Source organism: Taudactylus pleione, unplaced genomic scaffold (genome assembly GCF_031769625.1).
Source record: "Taudactylus pleione unplaced genomic scaffold, aTauple2 ptg000996l, whole genome shotgun sequence".
Taxonomy (NCBI): domain Eukaryota; kingdom Metazoa; phylum Chordata; class Amphibia; order Anura; family Myobatrachidae; genus Taudactylus; species Taudactylus pleione.
The window spans coordinates 383,537-404,819 of NW_028285397.1; the positions used below are offsets into that span (position 1 = coordinate 383,537).

The following is a 21,283-nucleotide window of genomic DNA, read 5'->3' on the forward strand; positions in this document are numbered from 1 at the left end:
TGAAAAACCCGGCTTATGTCTGAAAGGGGTCTCCCTGGGAATGTCCCGGGTAGAAGCTGTAGTGTGAAGGGGAGTCTCCACCAAATCCACCGGATCTTGCACAGGATAAATTCCCGGGTCGTATGTCTGAGAAGGGCATCGATGTCTCTGGATAAAAGTGAAGAGAATATAGGACGACCGCAGGATACTTCTCTATCTTCAAATGGCTTTCCCGCTAACCTGCATATGTCAGGTCTGTATGTACTAGGACCTCTGCTGATATCCCCTATAATCAGGTCCCCATGCAGTGCCGGGCAGAACAGCTCCCTCATGCCATGCCGGGCAGAACAGCTCCCCCATGCCATGTCATGCCGGGCAAAACAGCTCCCCATGCAGTGCCGGGCAGAACAGCTCCCCCATGCCATGCCGGGCAGAACAGCTCCCCCATGCCATGCCGGGCAGAACAGCTCCCCATGCCATGCCGGGCAGAACAGCTCACCATGCCGGGCAGAACAGCTCCCCATGACATGCCGGGCAGAACAGCTCCCCCATGCCATGCCGGGCAGAACAACTCACCATGCCATGCCGGGCAGAACAGCTCCCCCATGCCATGCCGGGCAGAACAGCTCCCCATGTCATGCCGGGCAGAACAGCTCCCCATGCCATGCCGGGCAGAACAGCTCCCCATGCCATGCCGGGCAGAACAGCTCCCCATGCCATGCCGGGCAGAACAGCTCCCCATGTCGTGCCGGGCAGAACAGCTCCCCATGTCATGCCAGGCAGAAAAGCTCCCCATGAGATGCCGGGCAGAACAGTGCCCCATGCCATGCCAGGCAGAGTAATCCTCGCAGCACGTAGACTTTACCCTGTTGTCACTTCCATCTTTATATACCTGGACAATAAAGAGACAGCGCGGCTTCTGTGCATTTCAGGATTCCGGTATCAGATTCTGTTGTCTGCATAATGACCATAATTATGTAACCGTGTGTCAGTGGCTGGATCCTGGGCACGCAGGGACACTGTGAGGAAAGGTGCTAGGTCTACATTACTCTGCCCACGGCGATACAAGGAAAGCCTCCATAGTACAATTCATATCCAAAGGGGTGTAGTATAGTGGATCGACAGTAACTAGATCAACAGGCAATAGCTTGACACCAGATGGTCGACGGGCAATGTGTCGACATGGTCAAAAGGTCGACAGGGACAAATTGTCGACAGTGCAGAAGGTCGACATGGTTAAAAGGTTGACATGTTCAAATGGTCGAAACAAACGTTTGACAAAAAAAATAGTCAACACTTTTTTTTTTGCAATTTAATCCTAACCTTCCCCCCAGTGCCTAACCCTAACCTTCCCCCCAGTGCCTAACCCTAACCTTCCCCCCAGTGCCTAACCCTAACCTTCCCCCCAGTGCCTAACTCTAACCTTCCCCCCAGTGCCTAACCCTAACCTTCCCCCCAGTGCCTAACTCTAACCTTCCCCCCAGTGCCTAACCCTAACCTCCCCCCCCAGTGCCTAACCCTAACCTTCCCCCTAGTGCCTAACCCTAACCTCCCCCCCTAGTGCCTAACCCTAACCTTCCCCCCAGTGCCTAACCCTAACCTTCCCCCCAGTGCCTAACCCTAACCTTCCCCCAGTGCCTAACTCTAACCTTCCCCCCAGTGCCTAACCCTAACCTCCCCCCCAGTGCCTAACCCTAACCTTCCCCCCAGTGCCTAACCCTAACCTCCCCCCCTAGTGCCTAACCCTAACCTTCCCCCCAGTGCCTAACCCTAAGCTTCCCCTCAGTGCCTAACCCTAACCTTCCCCCCAGTGCCTAACCCTAACCTTCCCCCTAGCGCCTAACCCTAACCTTCCCCCCAGTGCCTAACCCTAACCTTCCCCCTAGCGCCTAACCTTCCCCCCAGTGCCTAACCCTAACCTTCCCCCTAGCGCCTAACCCTAACCTTCCCCCCAGTGCCTAACCCTAACCTTCCCCCCAGTGCCTAACCCTAACCTTCCCCCCAGTGCCTAACCCTAACCTTCCCCCTAGCGCCTAACCCTAACCTTCCCCCCAGTGCCTAACCCTAACCTTCCCCCCAGTGCCTAACCCTAACCTTCCCCCCAGCGCCTAACCCTAACCTTCCCCCCAGTGCCTAACCCTAACCTTCCCCCCAGTGCCTAACCCTAACCTTCCCCCCAGTGCCTAACCCTAACCTTCCCCCTAGCGCCTAACCCTAACCTTCCCCCCAGTGCCTAACCCTAACCTTCCCCCCAGTGCCTAACCCTAACCTTCCGCCCGGTGCCTAACCCTAACCTTCCCCCTAGCGCCTAACCCTAACCTTCCCCCCAGTGCCTAACTCTAACCTTCCCCCCAGTGCCTAACCCTAACCTTCCCCCCAGTGCCTAACCCTAACCTTCCCCCCAGTGCCTAACCCTAACCTTCCCCCTAGCGCCTAACCCTAACCTTCCCCCCAGTGCCTAACCCTAACCTTCCCCCCAGCGCCTAACCCTAACCTTCCCCCCAGTGCCTAACCCTAACCTTTCCCCTAGCGTCTAACCCTAACCTTCCCCCCAGTGCCTAACTCTAACCTTCCCCCCAGTGCCTAACCCTAACCTTCCCCCCAATGCCTAACCCTAACCTTCCTCCCAATGCCTAACCCTAACCTTCCCCCCAGTGCCTAACCCTAACCTTCCCCCTAGTGCCTAACCCTAACCTTCCCCCTAGTGCCTAACCCTAACCTTCCCCCCAGTGCCTAACTCTAACCTTCCCCCCAATGCCTAACTCTAACCTTCCCCCCAGTGCCTAACTCTAACCTTCCCCCCAGTGCAACGTGCTGGTGGCTGCGTTATTACGGTAAGAGCAACGTGCTGGCGGTTGCGTTAGTGCCAGTGTTGGACATTTTTCTTTTGTCCTCCAATGACCTCTGAGCATGTTTGAAATCTCCACCGTGTCTGCCGGGTTCTCCCGCTGTAATTATCCCAAACCTGAGCGCTTCTACTCGCTAAAGAGATGCTCAGGACCTTCCTTAAAGGAACTGCGTTCATTAAGGTCTCTTGCGCAGACTTATTGGAGCAGTCGGTTCCTGGGAATCACTGCCAGCAACCTGAGAGTCTGCAGTAGCCCCAGCGCACAGCTCCGATGAACGCAGTATTACCTGCTCCCAAAACAGATCCGGCTGGTTTCAGTGGACGCAACGTAAAAGGACAACTTAGGCTGCTGCTGCTGCGTCCAAATGTCCATAGCCAGGGAATTATCTCTTTCCCCTCCTTTCAGTATTGAAGCTAATAACAATATAGTATAGAAAACCTGCCCAGCGTAACCTGATTACATGTGTGCGACAGATTCTCCATAGAACACACTTGAAAATAATTTGTGATTTTCATTAATGTTACCGTTGCTGGTATCCAGCAGTATAAGGGTTAACAAAATGCTGCCATACTTTTCTTCTTTTTTGAACTCCCCTCCCACGCAGCGCAGCGCAGCGATGTGGTTCCCTTTGCGGTGCAGCAGGTCCAGCGGTACCAGGTCGACGTAATAAATCCATCTACAAGTTAGACCTAGGCCCTGCCACGTCCCCATCTTTGGTGCACAGATAAAACAAATATAATCAACAGATTTAAAGTAGTTTTAAGATAACAAAGCCTTATTTTGTTGTCATTTGCTTTCGTCTAGCTGTGACAAGAGGTCGCCATTGCGTGTACATTGCAGCTGTCGCAGGTCATCGTTCATCTCTTTAACTGTCACATTACAAGGTGCGGAAATGCGCGTCCTGGGGCTGTGCGACGGATGGGGGCGTCTCGCTGATCAGTAATAGACAGAGTGGACGTCTCTAGCTGAAAGGTCCAGTAAAGTGTAAATATTATTTTCACCTCTCCTAATAGGTGATGTTCTCCTGCCGGTGTTACAAGCTCCAGTCATCCTGCTTCTCTCATAATTCACACCTTTTCTACTTATTTTGTCACTCCCCGTCCCTGCTGACGCGTTTCGCTTTCTCCGGTTACATTAGAAGTAAATAGCATTATTGCTCTCTTATCACATACTGCAGCAACCCATGATACCCCTGTATAAAGTCTGGTACCTTATTTAGGGTGGCCCATGATACCCTTGTATAAAGTCTGGTACCTTATTTAGGGTGACCCATGATACCCTTGTATAAAGTTTGGTACCTTATTTAGGGTGGCCCATGATACCCTTGTATAAAGTCTGGTACCTTATTTAGGGTGGCCCATGATACCCTTGTATAAAGTCTGGTACCTTATTTAGGGTGACCCATGATACCCTTGTATAAAGTTTGGTACCTTATTTAGGGTGGCCCATGATACCCTTGTATAAAGTCTGGTACCTTATTTAGGGTGGCCCATGATACCCTTGTATAAAGTCTGGTACCTTATTTAGGGTGACCCATGATAATTTCCTTCCTACCCAAGAAACTAAAATATCGCTGGGGCAGATGACTGATATTTCCTGACACAGTAAGAGGCGTCTCTTTTTTTTTTTAAATAGCAAAAAATAATAAATGATAAAAAGCTTTATTCAGTTGCTAAAGCTTCCTTAGAGGATGATATCAGAATGAGCATTGCGGTGGTAACAGTGCCACCATGATACTTGCTAAATACTCCTCCCCTGCAAAGCATTACTGTTTTCGGCGTTACCCTCTTATGTATCAGGCTAAGAAATAAAATTTCCTATCAAGGGTTGGGGACAACAAAGATCTTCATGTGACCACGTTACCCCCAGCATGATGTGACCATCCTCCGTTATGGGAACTGCATCATAGACATGTAGCGGCAGAATGCACTAAACTGTCCTGGTTTTTTTTTTTGGTTTTTTTTAGGAATTTGTGTATAATCTGTGACAAGAACAATGGAAAGGTTGTCAATGGGACATATAGATGACCCATGTAGACAAAAGCTGATTAGCAGCCTTGATTGCCAGACCACCTCTGTGAGGCTGATAAAGGGTGTGTCAGTCACTGTAGTCAGTCTCTCACTGCCTGGGGAGCAGGTCAGAGGCCTGTTGATAGACACTGTGATTACTGAATGTAAGTGCTGTGCTAAAGACTTCTATTTTGTGAGCGGGGACTTATGTCCTTCCAGTCTGAGGGAGGGAATCGTTTTGTTTTGTTAGAACCAGACAGGCCAATATTTACTTTTATGTTTTTTTTTGTGCTGCTAATAAAACTAGCTGCGGCTACTTGTACCAAGGCCCTGGACTGATGTACTACTACTTGGCTGCTGCATGACAAGTGGAACCGTTTACCCCAGGGCAGGGCACTTTTACCCTGATCTTGCCACAATACCTATATTCAGGGTCTAGATTTAGCTATGTGCCGCATCGGATCCTGACATTTGTTTTATAGATCACCTGTCCCCCTGTCCATTTGATTGGCTTGAGAACCGTATCATCTGATTATAATACCCAGTATGAGCAGCCTCCATCTATTCCCCTTGCAAAGCAATTCATTCACTGAAACCTCTGTTAGCGAATTAACAAAATAAACTGTAAAATTGGTTGTAGAAGGACGCCGGAATGGCTTCCATTGCAAAGGGCCGCTCCTACAGACAGAGTGTCCCTTTGCGGGATCTTCATGCATACCGACGTTACCAACGCTAGTATGCAAACGATGACTGGCGGAATGCGTCCCGCCCACTGTCTGTAAATCAAGAACTTTACATCAGTTTATAATTTGGCGAGTGTCAGAGGGAGGGGTGCGGGCAGGATTTACATTATGTAGAATCCTAGGACGGCGTGCATTCATCTCGCGTCATTTTCCATCATTTGCCAACATCAAATAAATATATTTGTAAAAGTAAATGTCTGAACAACACAACGTTCTCTTGTACCGAGAGTGAAGGAATCTGGTTCGGTGGGCCTTTTTCAGAGGTGGACACATGGTCAATTTTGGTCGCAAGCAACTGAGGCTTTCTGTGTGCGCATGTGGCGTCTATTGACTGGAGTCTGGAGCACTGGGCATACCCCCAGCGTGACAAAAATGGGAGTGTGGCTAGCGGACATGGCCTTTCATATGAGGCCATGACACTTGTCACGAGGCCGCACCCCTTGTTGCGAGACCGCACCCCAAAGGCCACGATGTACCATACAAGAAAGCTGGGAGTTATGTAATGGAGTGGCTGTAGTCAATCCCGACAGCGTAATCCTGGCAAAGGTTTTAACATAGGTGCCAAAATACAGACGCCTATGTTAACCCCGACGCCGGAAACCTGAGGACGCCGGACTGATCCTCCTCTCTGCCGGGTAAGTATACACTTAGCCCGGGGATGGGGGGGGTTAGGATTAGGGACCCCCCTGGGGAAGGTTAGGGTTAGGCTAGGGGAATGGGGGGTTTGGGTTAGGCACCCCCTTGGGAGGGTTAGGTTTAGGCAGCGGGGAGGGGGGGAGGTTAAGGTTAGGCACCCTTAAGGGAGGGTTAGGGGGGGAGAGGGGAGGGTTAGCATACTTACCACCGGGCGTCAGGAGCTTCACCTGTCGGCCTCTCACTGCGGCCGGTATTTCAATCTCATTCCGTAATGGAGATTAGTGTTTTGTTGCATATATTCCCCAATTGATAATTTTTTTATTTCATATTTCCGCTGTCCCTGGGATTGAAAAAAAAACCCGACTTTTAACCTTTAGACAGATGAGCTTCTCTGCAGCATGAAGGGTTAACTGTTGTGCAGAGAATCGCAGCATTATTTATCAATCTGCACCGCAGTGATAAAGAAGATTCCTGACTGTCACTTATCTTAAAAAAAAAAAAAAACACATTTTGTGAATTCTAGGTCCCCTTGCTGTCAGGATTAAATTGGTCCTTACTGGCGGTCACTAACCGAGTCTTGCTGTAGTAAATAGGGGAGGGACAAAACTGAGAGCTCAGATTCCAAATTCCTTTCATATACAGTATGTCAGCTAAAATCTCCAGTTCACAAGTAGATAGGTTAGAAAGAAGTGTACGTCTGTAGTTTTATGTTCCACCCTCAGGCAGATGTAATGCAAATGGATTGCAGGTCTGATTAATAACTGGGCGTATAAATAAAAGTTTGAATTCTCCATTTAAATGCATCCGGTTATTTTGAGTTGAGCTATGACCTATATACATCTGCCGGCCGTTTCCCTGATCGGACCAGAACCGCCGATCCACCGGTCAGAAATGGCGATTTGCGGACATCAATAATCGGCGATCTGTTGGAGAATCAGTGAAATTCTTCATGTTAAAAATGTTCTGACCACGCGATCTTCATTCTGCCCCAGTGGTATTGATAAGTGATTGCGGGGGAGGTAGCAATATTATTATTATTATCCTTTATTTATGTGCTGAAGATCACATGAAAACAAGTTTTTATCCAAGATTAGTTCTTCGTATTGAAAATAGAGGCAATATCATCACTTCTGGTGCAAACTCTAAATGAAGTAAATGTAGTAGATTTTTTATGTACGTCACAAAACGGGATTATGTCTGTGAGATTGCTGAGACGTGACACAAAACCCTGGGCAGAGCAAGGCCTCTCTGTATTCAGAAGCGCTCTGTGTTATCTCTCTCCTGGCAATGATTTTATGGCGCAAATGTTCCCGTCCTGGTACACAGAAGCCATTTTCCTGAGCTGACGTCTCCTTAGAGGGACAATGACCTAAAGATGGCTTCATGGCATGGGACAAGTGTGTACTTTGGGGAGCAAGATTTCTACATCATACCTCCAAAATGTCACTCTTGAAGGAACAGATATATTCATCCCAAATCCCTGCTGTTTCCTCCCAAGTTGTTTTCCTCTGTACTGTAGTCCTGGGAGGCTGTTCCCTGACATCACCCACCCTGAATATTATATGATTTAGGCTCTTCTGTGTTTTATGATTTGTACCGGGAAGTCTGAGGTGTGTGTCAAAGGAAGAAAAATAGTTTTTATAATAAATGTTAAAACACTTCTTGTATGAATATATAGAAGAGAAAGCTGTTTGGTCTATAACACTTTTATGCAACAAAGCAAAGAACTACTGATGTCACTGGCTCCTGGTGACTGGATAGGCTGCAGTCTCAGTGATGTCACTGGCTCCTAGTGACTGGATAGGCTGCATTCTCAGTGATGTCACTGGCTCCTAGTGACTGGATAGGCTGCAGTCTCAGTGATGTCACTGGCTCCTAGTGACTGGATAGGCTGCATTCTCAGTGATGTCACTGGCTCCTAGTGACTGGATAGGCTGCAGTCTCAGTGATGTCACTGGCTCCTAGTGACTGCATAGGCTGCATTCTCAGTGATGTCACTGGCTCCTAGTGACTGGATAGGCTGCAGTCTCAGTGACGTCACTGACTCCTAGTGACTGGATAGGCTGCATTCTCAGTGACGTCACTGGCTCCTAGTGACTGGATAGGCTGCATTCTCAGTGATGTCACTGGCTCCTAGTGACTGGATAGGCTGCATTCTCAGTGATGTCACTGGCTCCTAGTGACTGGATAGGCTGCATTCTCAGTGATGTCACTGGCTCCTAGTGACTGGATAGGCTGCATTCTCAGTGATGTCACTGGCTCCTAGTGACTGGATAGGCTGCATTGTCGGTGTCATATGGGTGTGGACACCCCGTACACTATCAGCCCCAATGTTTCCCTATGTATGTAAAAGGATAAATATTGCATCATTTTGTGAGGAAAATATAAATACAATTTTAATGCTTATGATTTCTGGGCAACGTGTGAGCGTCAGGCAGAACGCTGGTTTCTCCATCTGAAAACCAATATTATCAGGTCCGTCATCTGTTTCCTTAAAATTATACTTAGATTGATGCTGTTAATAAAATGTGACTTACTTGCGGTGGCTGCAAGTGACGGATCTGCCTCCTGCACTCCCAGAACCCTCTCTGCTCTCTGTGACAGGGGATCGGGGTGATTGTGCAGCTCAGTCTTGCAACAGACAGTGTGATGTAACTGAGGCTGCCGCAGGCCCCTGGGGACACGCGTGTGCTGTGTATGTGTGTCTGACGGCTTGCGCACATGATCAGCTGCTGCAGCTGGGACATATCACAAGGCATGTCCCCTGAGACATAGAGCGATGGGGATCCCAGACCTCCTCATCTCTTCATAACATCAGCTCAGCCACAGAGCCCGAGGTGGATGGAAACCTCCCGCCCACTAAGGCCAGAAATATTGTCCACTCTCATGAGGACACAGCACCGCATGTATTATATTATATCATGTCACTTACAGTATGATGCATCTTTACAGTCTGGTCACAGGCACTAAGCCTGTAGTATGGGAGGGGGCTGATTTGCTTTGCCACGTGTATGTTTTTGTGGGGAACAAATGTTGTTCACTTAGGTGTGCGTGCGCAAAGAATGAGCAGCGCCATCATTAGCATGATCGCTGTTTTGTGCACATAACCAGCACACGGGGCATCTGCAGAGCATGACGGCTTAATTGAATCGTTCCCTGCGTATTGCCTTTACGTTTACACATCACTATTGTACAGCAGAGGACGTCAGTCTTCAGCCTATCAGATTACAGGAGCTAGCGACATCAACTTTGGAGCGGATAAGAAGTGAGCGTGGACTGGTCCCGTCCCTTTCCTCCACAACTAGAGATGTGCGCGGACCCCGTGTTTTGGTTTTGGAAAAATTACCCTCAAATATTATGGTTTTAGCAGAAAACACCCTCAAGTGTTTTGGTTTTGGATTTCTTAAAAAAAAACCAATTAATAAATTAGAAAAACAGCTAAAATCAAGTAACTTGTATTTGTTCCTATAGTATTATTATCATCATTAACATAATTTCCAGGCAATGTTGGACAATTTTAGCACCTGAAATCACAAGGGATGGACTTACATGCAACCACAATCACACAATATACGGTTTTAAGATCCGAGATAAGACTTGGGTGAGGACTCTGAACCCTAAAAGTGATTCCAGCAGGGACTCACTCCATCTCCATGCAGATCTCCCACCCTCTCCATGCAGATCTCCCTCCTTCTCCATGCAGATCTCCCACCCTCTCCATGCAGATCTCCCACCCTCTCCATGCAGATCTCCCACCCTCTCCATGCGGATCTCCCTCCCTCTCCATGCAGATCTCCCTCCTTCTCAATGCAGATCTCCCTCCCTCTCCATGCAGATCTCCCTCCCTCTCCATGCAGATCTCCCTCCATCTCCATATGGATCTCCCACCCTCTCCATGCAGATCTCCCACCCTCTCCATGCAGATCTCCCTCCCTCTCCATGCGGATCTCCCACCCTCTCCATGCAGATCTCCCACCCTCTCCATGCGGATCTCCCTCCCTCCTCCATGCAGATCTCCCTCCTTCTCCATGCGGACCGCCCACCCTCTCCATGCAGATCTCCCACCCTCTCCATGCAGATCTCCCTCCTTCTCCATGCAGATCTCCCACCCTCTCCATGCAGATCTCCCTCCCTCCTCCATGCAGATCTCCCTCCTTCTCCATACGGACCGCCCACCCTCCATTCAGATCTCCCACCCTCTCCATGCGGATCTCCCTCCCTCCTCCATGCGGATCTCCCACCCTCTCCATGCGGATCTCCCACCCTCTCCATGCAGATCTCCCACCCTCTCCATGCGGATCTCCCTCCTTCTCCATACGGACCGCCCACCCTCATGCAGATCTCCCTCCTACTCCATATGGACCGCCCACCCTCTCCATGCTGATCTCCCACCCTCTCCATGCGGATCTCCCTCCCTCCTCCATGCAGATCTCCCTCCTTCTCCATGCGGACCGCCCACCCTCTCCATGCAGATCTCCCACCCTCTCCATGCAGATCTCCCTCCTTCTCCATGCAGATCTCCCACCCTCTCCATGCAGATCTCCCTCCCTCCTCCATGCAGATCTCCCTCCTTCTCCATACGGACCGCCCACCCTCCATTCAGATCTCCCACCCTCTCCATGCGGATCTCCCTCCCTCCTCCATGCGGATCTCCCACCCTCTCCATGCGGATCTCCCACCCTCTCCATGCAGATCTCCCACCCTCTCCATGCGGATCTCCCTCCTTCTCCATACGGACCGCCCACCCTCATGCAGATCTCCCTCCTACTCCATATGGACCGCCCACCCTCTCCATGCGGATCTCCCACCCTCTCCATGCAGATCTCCCTCCTTCTCCATGTGGCTCTCTCACCCTCTCCATGCAGATTTCTCACCCTCTTCATACAGATCTCTCACCCTCTCCATGTTGCTCTCTCACCCTCTCCACGTGGATCTCTCACCCTCTCCACGTGGATCTCTCACCCTCTCCATGTGGCTCTCTCACCCTCTCTACGCAAATCTCCCATGCTCTCCACATGGATCAGCCAAGTATTATGTAATATTATTATTAATATTATGATTGCAATGCTTAAAAAAAGCCATTGTATATGTGTGCCTCAGTATATTGATGTCATTGTATATGTGTGCCTCAGTATATTGATGTCATTGTATATGTGTGCCTCAGTATATTGATGTCATTGTATATGTGTGCCTCAGTATATTGATGTCATTGTATATGTGTGCCTCAGTATATTGATGTCATTGTATTTGTGTGTCTAGTATATTGATGTCATTGTATATGTGTGCCTCAGTATATTGATGTCATTGTATTTGTGTGCCTCAGTATATTGATGTCATTGTATTTGTGTGCCTCAGTATATTGATGTCATTGTATATGTGTGCCTCAGTATATTGATGTCATTGTATATGTGTGCCTCAGTATATTGATGTCATTGTATTTGTGTGCCTCAGTATATTGATGTCATTGTATTTGTGTGCCTCAGTATATTGATGTCATTGTATATGTGTGCCTCAGTATATTGATGTCATTGTATTTGTGTACCTCAGTATATTGATGTCATTGTATATGTGTGCCTCAGTATATTGATGTCATTGTATTTGTGTGCCTCAGTATATTGATGTCATTGTATTTGTGTGCCTCAGTATATTGATGTCATTGTATATGTGTGCCTCAGTATATTGATGTCATTGTATTTGTGTACCTCAGTATATTGATGTCATTGTATATGTGTGCCTCAGTATATTGATGTCATTGTATATGTGTGCCTCAGTATATTGATGTCATTGTATATGTGTGCCTCAGTATATTGATGTCATTGTATATGTGTGCCTCAGTATATTGATGTCATTGTATTTGTGTGTCTAGTATATTGATGTCATTGTATATGTGTGCCTCAGTATATTGATGTCATTGTATTTGTGTGCCTCAGTATATTGATGTCATTGTATTTGTGTGCCTCAGTATATTGATGTCATTGTATATGTGTGCCTCAGTATATTGATGTCATTGTATATGTGTGCCTCAGTATATTGATGTCATTGTATTTGTGTGCCTCAGTATATTGATGTCATTGTATTTGTGTGCCTCAGTATATTGATGTCATTGTATATGTGTGCCTCAGTATATTGATGTCATTGTATTTGTGTACCTCAGTATATTGATGTCATTGTATATGTGTGCCTCAGTATATTGATGTCATTGTATATGTGTGCCTCAGTATATTGATGTCATTGTATATGTGTACCTCAGTATATTGATGTCATTGTATATGTGTGCCTCAGTATATTGATGTAATTGTATTTGTGTGACTCAGTATATTGATGTAATTGTATATGTGTGCCTCAGTATATTGATGTCATTGTATATGTGTGCCTCAGTGTATTGATGTCATTGTATATGTGTGCCTCAGTATATTGATGTCATTGTATATGTGTGCCTCAGTGTATTGATGTCATTGTATATGTGTGCCTCAGTATATTGATGCCGTTGTATATGTGTGCCTCAGTGTATTGATGTAATTGTATATGTGTGCCTCAGTATATTGATGTCATTGTATATGTGTGCCTCAGTGTATTGATGTCATTGTATATGTGTGCCTCAGTGTATTGATGTCATTGTATATGTGTGCCTCAGTATATTGATGCCGTTGTATATGTGTGCCTCAGTATATTGATGTAATTGTATATGTGTGCCTCAGTATATTGATGTCATTGTATATGTGTGCCTCAGTATATTGATGTCATTGTATATGTGTGCCTCAGTATATTGATGTCATTGTATATGTGTGCCTCAGTATATTGATGTCATTGTATATGTGTGCCTCAGTATATTGATGTCATTGTATTTGTGTGCCTCAGTATATTGATGTCATTGTATTTGTGTGTCTAGTATATTGATGTGATTGTATTTGTGTACCTCAGTATATTGATGTCATTGTATATGTGTGCCTCAGTATATTGATGTCATTGTATATGTGTGCCTCAGTATATTGATGTCATTGTATATGTGTGCCTCACTATATTGATGTCATTGTATATGTGTGCCTCAGTATATTGATGTCATTGTATATGTGTGCCTCAGTATATTGATGTCATTGTATTTGTGTGCCTCAGTATATTGATGTCATTGTATTTGTGTGCCTCAGTATATTGATGTCATTGTATTTGTGTGTCTAGTATATTGATGTCATTGTATATGTGTACCTCAGTATATTGATGTCATTGTATTTGTGTGCCTCAGTATATTGATGTCATTGTATTTGTGTACCTCAGTATATTGATGTCATTGTATATGTGTACCTCAGTATATTGATGTCATTGTATATGTGTGCCTCAGTATATTGATGTCATTGTATATGTGTGCCTAGTATATTGATGTCATTGTATATGTGTGCCTCAGTATATTGATGTCATTGTATATGTGTGCCTCAGTATAATGATGTGATTGTATTTGTGTGCCTCAGTATATTGATGTCATTGTATTTGTGTGCCTCAGTATAATGATGTGATTGTATTTGTGTGCCTCAGTATATTGATGTCATTGTATATGTGTGCCTCAGTATATTGATGTCATTGTATATGTGTGCCTAGTATATTGATGTCATTGTATATGTGTGCCTCAGTATATTGATGTCATTGTATATGTGTGCCTAGTATATTGATGTCATTGTATATGTGTGCCTCAGTATATTGATGTCATTGTATTTGTGTGACTCAGTATATTGATGTCATTGTATATGTGTGCCTCAGTATATTGATGTCATTGTATATGTGTGCCTCAGTATATTGATATCATTGTATATGTGTGTCTAGTATATTGATGTCATTGTATATGTGTGCCTCAGTATATTGATGTCATTGTATTTGTGTACCTCAGTATATTGATGTCATTGTATATGTGTGCCTCAGTATATTGATGTCATTGTATTTGTGTGTCTAGTATATTGATGTCATTGTATATGTGTACCTCAGTATATTGATGTCATTGTATTTGTGTGCCTCAGTATATTGATGTCATTGTATATGTGTGCCTCAGTATATTGATGCCATTGTATATGTGTGCCTCAGTGTATTGATGTCATTGTATATGTGTGCCTCAGTATATTGATGCCATTGTATATGTGTGCCTCAGTATATTGAGGTAATTGTATATGTGTGCCTCAGTATATTGATGTCATTGTATATGTGTGCCTCAGTATATTGATGCCATTGTATATGTGTGCCTCAGTATATTGAGGTAATTGTATATGTGTGCCTCAGTATATTGATGTCATTGTATATGTGTGCCTCAGTATATTGATGCCGTTGTATATGTGTGCCTCAGTATATTGATGTGATTGTATATGTGTGCCTCAGTATATTGATGTGATTGTATATGTGTGCCTCAGTATATTGATGTCATTGTATATGTGTGCCTCAGTATATTGATGTCATTGTATATGTGTGCCTCAGTATATTGATGTCATTGTATATGTGTGCCTCAGTATATTGATGTCATTGTATATGTGTGCCTCAGTGTATTGATGTCATTGTATATGTGTGCCTCAGTATATTGATGTCATTGTATATGTGTGCCTCAGTATATTGATGTCATTGTATATGTGTGCCTCAGTATATTGATGTCATTGTATATGTGTACCTCAGTATATTGATGTCATTGTATATGTGTGCCTCAGTATATTGATGCCGTTGTATATGTGTGCCTCAGTATATTGATGTCATTGTATATGTGTACCTCAGTATATTGATGTCATTGTATTTGTGTGCCTCAGTATATTGATGTCATTGTATATGTGTGCCTCAGTATATTGATGCCGTTGTATATGTGTGCCTCAGTATATTGATGTCATTGTATTTGTGTGCCTCAGTATATTGATGCCGTTGTATATGTGTGCCTCAGTATATTGATGTCATTGTATTTGTGTGCCTCAGTATATTGATGCCGTTGTATATGTGTGCCTCAGTATATTGATGTCATTGTATTTGTGTGCCTCAGTATATTGATGTCATTGTATATGTGTGCCTCAGTATATTGATGTCATTGTATATGTGTGCCTCAGTATATTGATGTGATTGTATATGTGTGCCTCAGTATATTGATGTGATTGTACAGAAGGGAAATTAATCAAAGCCAAAAATAAATGTCAATTTGCCTACACCATACAAGGGTTGCGGTTATAATGTGCGCTGTGACCTGGGGGTAATTTGTATGTATGAGAGGACATATAAAAATGCGCCAGTCTATAACTCATGTCTGTACATGGTCCAGGATATATATCGGAGAAGGCTTTTGTAGTATACTGATTTTTACACACGGGAACGGCGGCTCTGTCTAGTAGACATTTATATTTCTAGTACTTTTTTAAATAGTTATTTTTAACCAGAGCACATAGAAATTTCAAATTAATTATAATTCATTACAGTACTAGCAATACAGACAATTTTATAGATATTACGGATGTTTTCAAAATGATTTTATTACAGATTTTGATAAAACAAAAACATTCACTTAAAAGAACATAATAGTCACATGTCGGGAGCTGCTGTCGTCCAGTTCTCTTTAGGTTGTATGGAGGGACCACGTATATATTGTGAACTGCTTAAATTATTTCCTTTGGTTATGCTAATTGGGGAGGGGGGAGGGGAGCTGGGATTTTGGTCATATATTATATTTGCTTGCAGATTTCCTATACGTTGTATATGATTAGAATTTAAATCTCACAGACAGTTTTTGGCTGGTTTATATATTGGATATAGGAATGACCCCAGCAAAAGTCTGATTTCCTAGGAAATGTTTGTGCACTCTCCCTATTGGCGTATTGTAGATAATGCACAGGATAAATGTGGGGACAAAAAAAGGTTTTATGCCATCAAATTCTACATTCTAATAAATGTCCTTTTCTCCCGCAGGATCCTGGCGACGGCTGGGACAGATTTTGACCTGCGGACTTTGAGAGCAGTTAGGGTCTTGCGACCCCTGAAACTTGTTTCAGGGATCCCTAGTAAGTGACGTCCTAAGTTTCTCTGAGACCTCGATGTCTCTGATGCTTCCCTATACCAGGCACTATATCAGGGTAACGGTGTGCCCCTCTCTCTGCTCCAGGTCTGCAGGTGGTGCTGAAGTCCATCATGAAGGCTATGGTCCCGCTGTTACAGATCGGGTTGCTCCTGTTCTTCGCCATCGTCATGTTTGCCATCATTGGGCTGGAGTTTTACATGGGGAAGTTCCACAAGACCTGCTTCTCTAACGAAACAGGTGAGAGGACATTAGCGTGGTCTATTCATCAAGATATTCTATCGCCGCTCAGGGCCGTAGCTAGGGTCGTGCGTTCGGTGCCATGGCACAGGGTACCACAGGGCAGGGGGCGTTGTTTGGGCCTGTCACATTTCTGTTTATTTTAATCATTCTCATTTGTAGCTTCCTCTTATTTCATCCCCAGCATCTCCTGCCCCCTCCTATCTCTTCCCTGGCCCTTCCGCATGACGCCATGGCCCTCTCTCAGGTGCACTATATTATGTCCCTATTTACCCCCAGCATCTCCTGGCCTCTCCTATCTCTTCCCTGGCCTTTACCCATGAGGCCATGGCCCTCTCTCAGGTGCACTATATCATGTCCCTATTTATCCCCAGCATCTCCTGGCCACCCCTATCTCTTCCCTGGTGCTTCCCCATGAGACCATGGCACTCTCTCAGGTGCAGTATATTATGTCCCTATTTATCCCCAGCATCTCCTGACCTCTCCTATCTCTTCCCTGGCCTTTCCCCATGAGGCCATGGCCCTCTCTCAGGTGCACTATATTATGTCCCTATTTATCCCCAGCATCTCCTGGCCACCCCTATCTCTTCCCTGGTGCTTCCCCATGAGACCATGGCACTCTCTCAGGTGCACTATATTATGTCCCTATTTACCCCCAGCATCTCTTGGCCTCTCCTATCTCTTCCCCATGAGGCCATGGCCCTCTCTCAGGTGCACTATATTATGTCCCTATTTACCCCCAGCATCTCTTGGCCTCTCCTATCTCTTCCCTGGCCCTTCCCCATGACGCCATGGCCCTCTCTCAGGTGCACTATATTATGTCCCTATTTACCCCCAGCATCTCCTGGCCTCTCCTATCTCTTCCCTGGCCTTTACCCATGAGGCCATGGCCCTCTCTCAGGTGCACTATATTATGTCCCTATTTATCCCCAGCATCTCCTGGCCACCCCTATCTCTTCCCTGGTGCTTCCCCATGAGACCATGGCACTCTCTCAGGTGCAGTATATTATGTCCCTATTTATCCCCAGCATCTCCTGACCTCTCCTATCTCTTCCCTGGCCCTTCCCCATGAGACCATGGCCCTCTCTCAGGTGCACTATATTATTTCCCTATTTATCCCCAGCATCTCCTGGCCTCCCCTATCTCTTCCCTGGCCCTTCCCCATGAGGCCATGGCCCTCTCTCAGGTGCACTATATTATGTCCCTATTTATCCCCAGCATCTCCTGGCCTCCCCTATCTCTTCCCTGGCCCTTCCCCATGAGGCCATGGCCCTCTCTCAGGTGCACTATATTATGTCCCTATTTATCCCCAGCATCTCCTGGCCTCCCCTATCTCTTCCCTGGCCCTTCCCCATGAGGCTATGGCCCTCTCTCAGGTGCACTATATTATATCCCTATTTATCCCCAGCATCTCCTGGCCTCCCCTATCTCTTCCCTGGCCCTTCTCCATGAGGCCATGGCCCTCTCTCAGGTTCACTATATTATGTCCCTATTTATCCCCAGCATCTCCTGGCCTCCCCTATCTCTTCCCTGGCCCTTCCCCATGAGGCCATGGCCCTCTCTCAGGTGCACTATATTATGTCCCTATTTATCCCCAGCATCTCCTGGCCTCCCCTATCTCTTCCCTGGTCCTTCCCCATGAGGCCATGGCCCTCTCTCAGGTGCACTATATTATGTCCCTATTTATCCCCAGCATCTCCTGGCCTCCCCTATCTCTTCCCTGGTCCTTCCCCATGAGGCCATGGCCCTCTCTCAGGTGCACTATATTATGTCCCTATTTATCCCCAGCATCTCCTGGCCTCCCCTATCTCTTCCCTGGCCCTTCCCCATGAGGCCATGGCCCTCTCTCAGGTGCACTATATTATGTCCCTATTTATCCCCAGCATCTCCTGGCCTCCCCTATCTCTTCCCTGGCCCTTCCCCATGAGGCCATGGCCCTTTTTTGGGTGCAATATGTCCCTTTGAAAAATGAGGGGGGCGCCAATGCTCTTTCTGGCACAGGGCACCAAAAAGTCTAGTTACGGCTCTGTCGCCGCTTATTACATCATCGGCGCCTCTTCCGCGTGGCGCATGGCCACACCTTTTGAACAGTTTATAGTGTTTCCAAGTGTGACATTCAGGGGGGAGGCACAATAATGCGATTTAGGTTGGAAACTCACGGCATCGCGCCACTGGGTCAGGAGTACACAATCCGCAGCGTATCACGTCACCGGTGACCACCTGGGCCATCCACTACCCTAATGAACCTAGGAGGTTGGTTTGCTCTCCCAGTAAACCAGTGGAAGTGGCCGAAATAACCGGCTTAGAAGACAGTGGCACAATTTGGGCATATAGGGGCAGGGCCTGCTCACATGCTGAGTTAGTGAGTTCTCCCGATACATAAGCTACAGTACATCCCAGGGTAGCAGTGGCTGATCCCTTAAACGCTTGCGTATTTATAACACAGTATGGAGTTCCAATAAGAGGCTTCTTGTGACTGTTAATGGCTTCTTTAATTGTCCTTTTGTCTCATTTTTTCATCTTTGAGACTAGGAAATGAGAGATGTGTCGGGTCCGTATCTCTGAGGAGCTCGTCTGCCCCTATCTAGGGAGCGCGCTCAGATGAAGGAGGCTTAGAGCCCGGTGTCAGGCAGTGTTAATGACTTTTCAGTGTATCACACATGCAGGATCCAGGGGTTTTACCTCTGGATATGAGAATAATTTGAGATAATCCACAGATGTGTTTTCCCTCTGATTCTCCTAATGTGGTGGACGGAGTGTGTGCCAGGCCATAAAGGGATTATCAGTGAGAGAGAACGTCCGAGCTGCTGTCTCCATTACATACAGAGCTCTCTCCTTCCTTCTTCCACTAGCAACATTACAGCAATATTCTAACTAATTCAAGAACAAATATCTACATTCCTCACACTGGACATCATAATACATTGTGATACACTTTAAAGGAAGAGTGTGCACCCTTTTATACCAGGGACCCCAAGTGTCAGTGTGCACCCTTTTATACCAGGGACCCCCGGAGTCAGTGTGTCATTGTTCTGTGACCCCCGGTGTCAGTGTGTCATTGTTCTGTGACCCCAGGTGTCAGTGTGTCATTGTTCTGTGACCCCAGGTGTCAATGTGTCATTGTTCTGTGACCCTCGGTGTCAGTGTGTCATTGTTCTGTGACCCCGAGTGTCAGTGTGTCATTGTTCTGTGACCCCAGGTGTCAGTGTGTCATTGTTTTGTGACCTCAGGTGTCAGTGTGTCATTGTTCTGTGACCCCAGGTGTCAGTGTGTCATTGTTCTGTGACCCCAGGTGTCAGTGTGTCATTGTTCTGTGACCCCCGGTGTCAGTGTGTCATTGTTCTGTGACCCCAGGCGTCAGTGTGTCATTGTTCTGTGACCCCAGGTGTCAGTGTGTCATTGTTCTGTGACCCCAGGTGTCAGTGTGTCATTGTTCTGTGACCCCCGGTGTCAGTGTGTCATTGTTCTGTGACCCCCGGTGTCAGTGTGTCATTGTTCTGTGACCCCAGGTGTCAGTGTGTCATTGTTCTGTGACCCCCGGTGTCAGTGTGTCATTGTTCTGTGACCCCCGGTGTAAGTGTGTCATTGTTCTGTGACCCCCGGTGTCAGTGTGTCATTGTTCTGTGACCCCAGGTGTCAGTGTGTCATTGTTCCGTGACCTCAGGTGTCAGTGTGTCATTGTTCTGGGACCCCAGGTGTCAGTGTGTCATTGTTCTGTGACTCCCGGTGTCAGTGTGTCATTGTTCTGTGACCCCAGGTGTCAGTGTGTCATTGTTCTGTGACCTCAGGTGTCAGTGTGTCATTGTTCTGTGACCCCCGGTGTCAGTGTGTCATTGTTCTGTGACCCCAGGTGTCAGTGTATCATTGTTCTGTGACCTCAGGTGTCAGTGTGTCATTGTTCTGTGACCCCAGGTGTCAGCGTGTCATTGTTCTAGGACCCCCGGTGTCAGTGTGTCATTGTTTTGTGACCCCCAGTGTCAGTGTGTCATTGTTCTGTGACCGCAGGTGTCAGCGTGTCATTGTTCTAGGACCCCCGGTGTCAGTGTGTCATTGTTCTGGGACCCCAGGTGTCAGTGTGTCATTGTTTTGTGACCCCTGTCTGGTGTCAGTGTGTCATTGTTCTGTGACCCCCGGTGTCAGTGTGTCATTGTTCTGTGACCCCAGGTGTCAGTGTGTCATTGTTCTGTGACCCCAGGTGTCAGTGTGTCATTGTTCTGTGACCCCAGGTGTCAGTGTGTCATTGTTCTGGGACCCCAGGTGTCAGTGTGTCATTGTTCTGGGACCCCAGGTGTCAGTGTGTCATTTTTCTGGGACCCCAGGTGTCAGTGTGTCATTGTTCTGTGACCCCAGGTGTCAGTGTGTCATTGTTCTGTGACCCCTGGTGTCAGTGTGTCATTGTTCTGTGACCCCAGGTGTCAGTGTGTCATTGTTCTGTGACCCCAGGTGTCAGTGTGTCCTTGTTCTGTGACCCCAGGTGTCAGTGTGTCATTGTTCTGGGACCCCAGGTGTCAGTGTGTCATTTTTCTGGGACCCCAGGTGTCAGTGTGTCATTGTTCTGTGACCCCAGGTGTCACTGTGTCATTGTTCTGGGACCCCTGGTATCAGTGTGTCATTGTTCTGGGACCCCATGTGTCAGTGTGTCATTGTTCTGGGACCCAGGTGTCAGTGTGTCATTGTTCTGTGACCCCAAGTCTCAGTGTGTCATTATTATGGGACCCCAGGTGTCAGTGTGTCATTGTTCTGTGATCCCAGGTGTCAGTGTGTCATTGTTCTGTGACCCCAGGTGTCAGTGTGTCATTGTTCTGTGACCCC

At 46.7% G+C, this 21,283-nt stretch overlaps 1 protein-coding gene across 1 annotated transcript in view; it reads left to right on the plus strand.

Moving 5' to 3' along the window:
* CACNA1B (calcium voltage-gated channel subunit alpha1 B) overlaps positions 1 to 21,283 on the plus strand; it is a 364,867-nt gene that overhangs the window by 146,939 nt on the left and 196,645 nt on the right. Inside the window, exons 5-6 of the mRNA XM_088460941.1 lie at positions 16,126 to 16,217; positions 16,319 to 16,471. Of these exons, the coding sequence (XP_088317067.1) occupies positions 16,126 to 16,217; positions 16,319 to 16,471 (245 nt within the window). The remainder of the gene's footprint in view (positions 1 to 16,125; positions 16,218 to 16,318; positions 16,472 to 21,283) is intronic.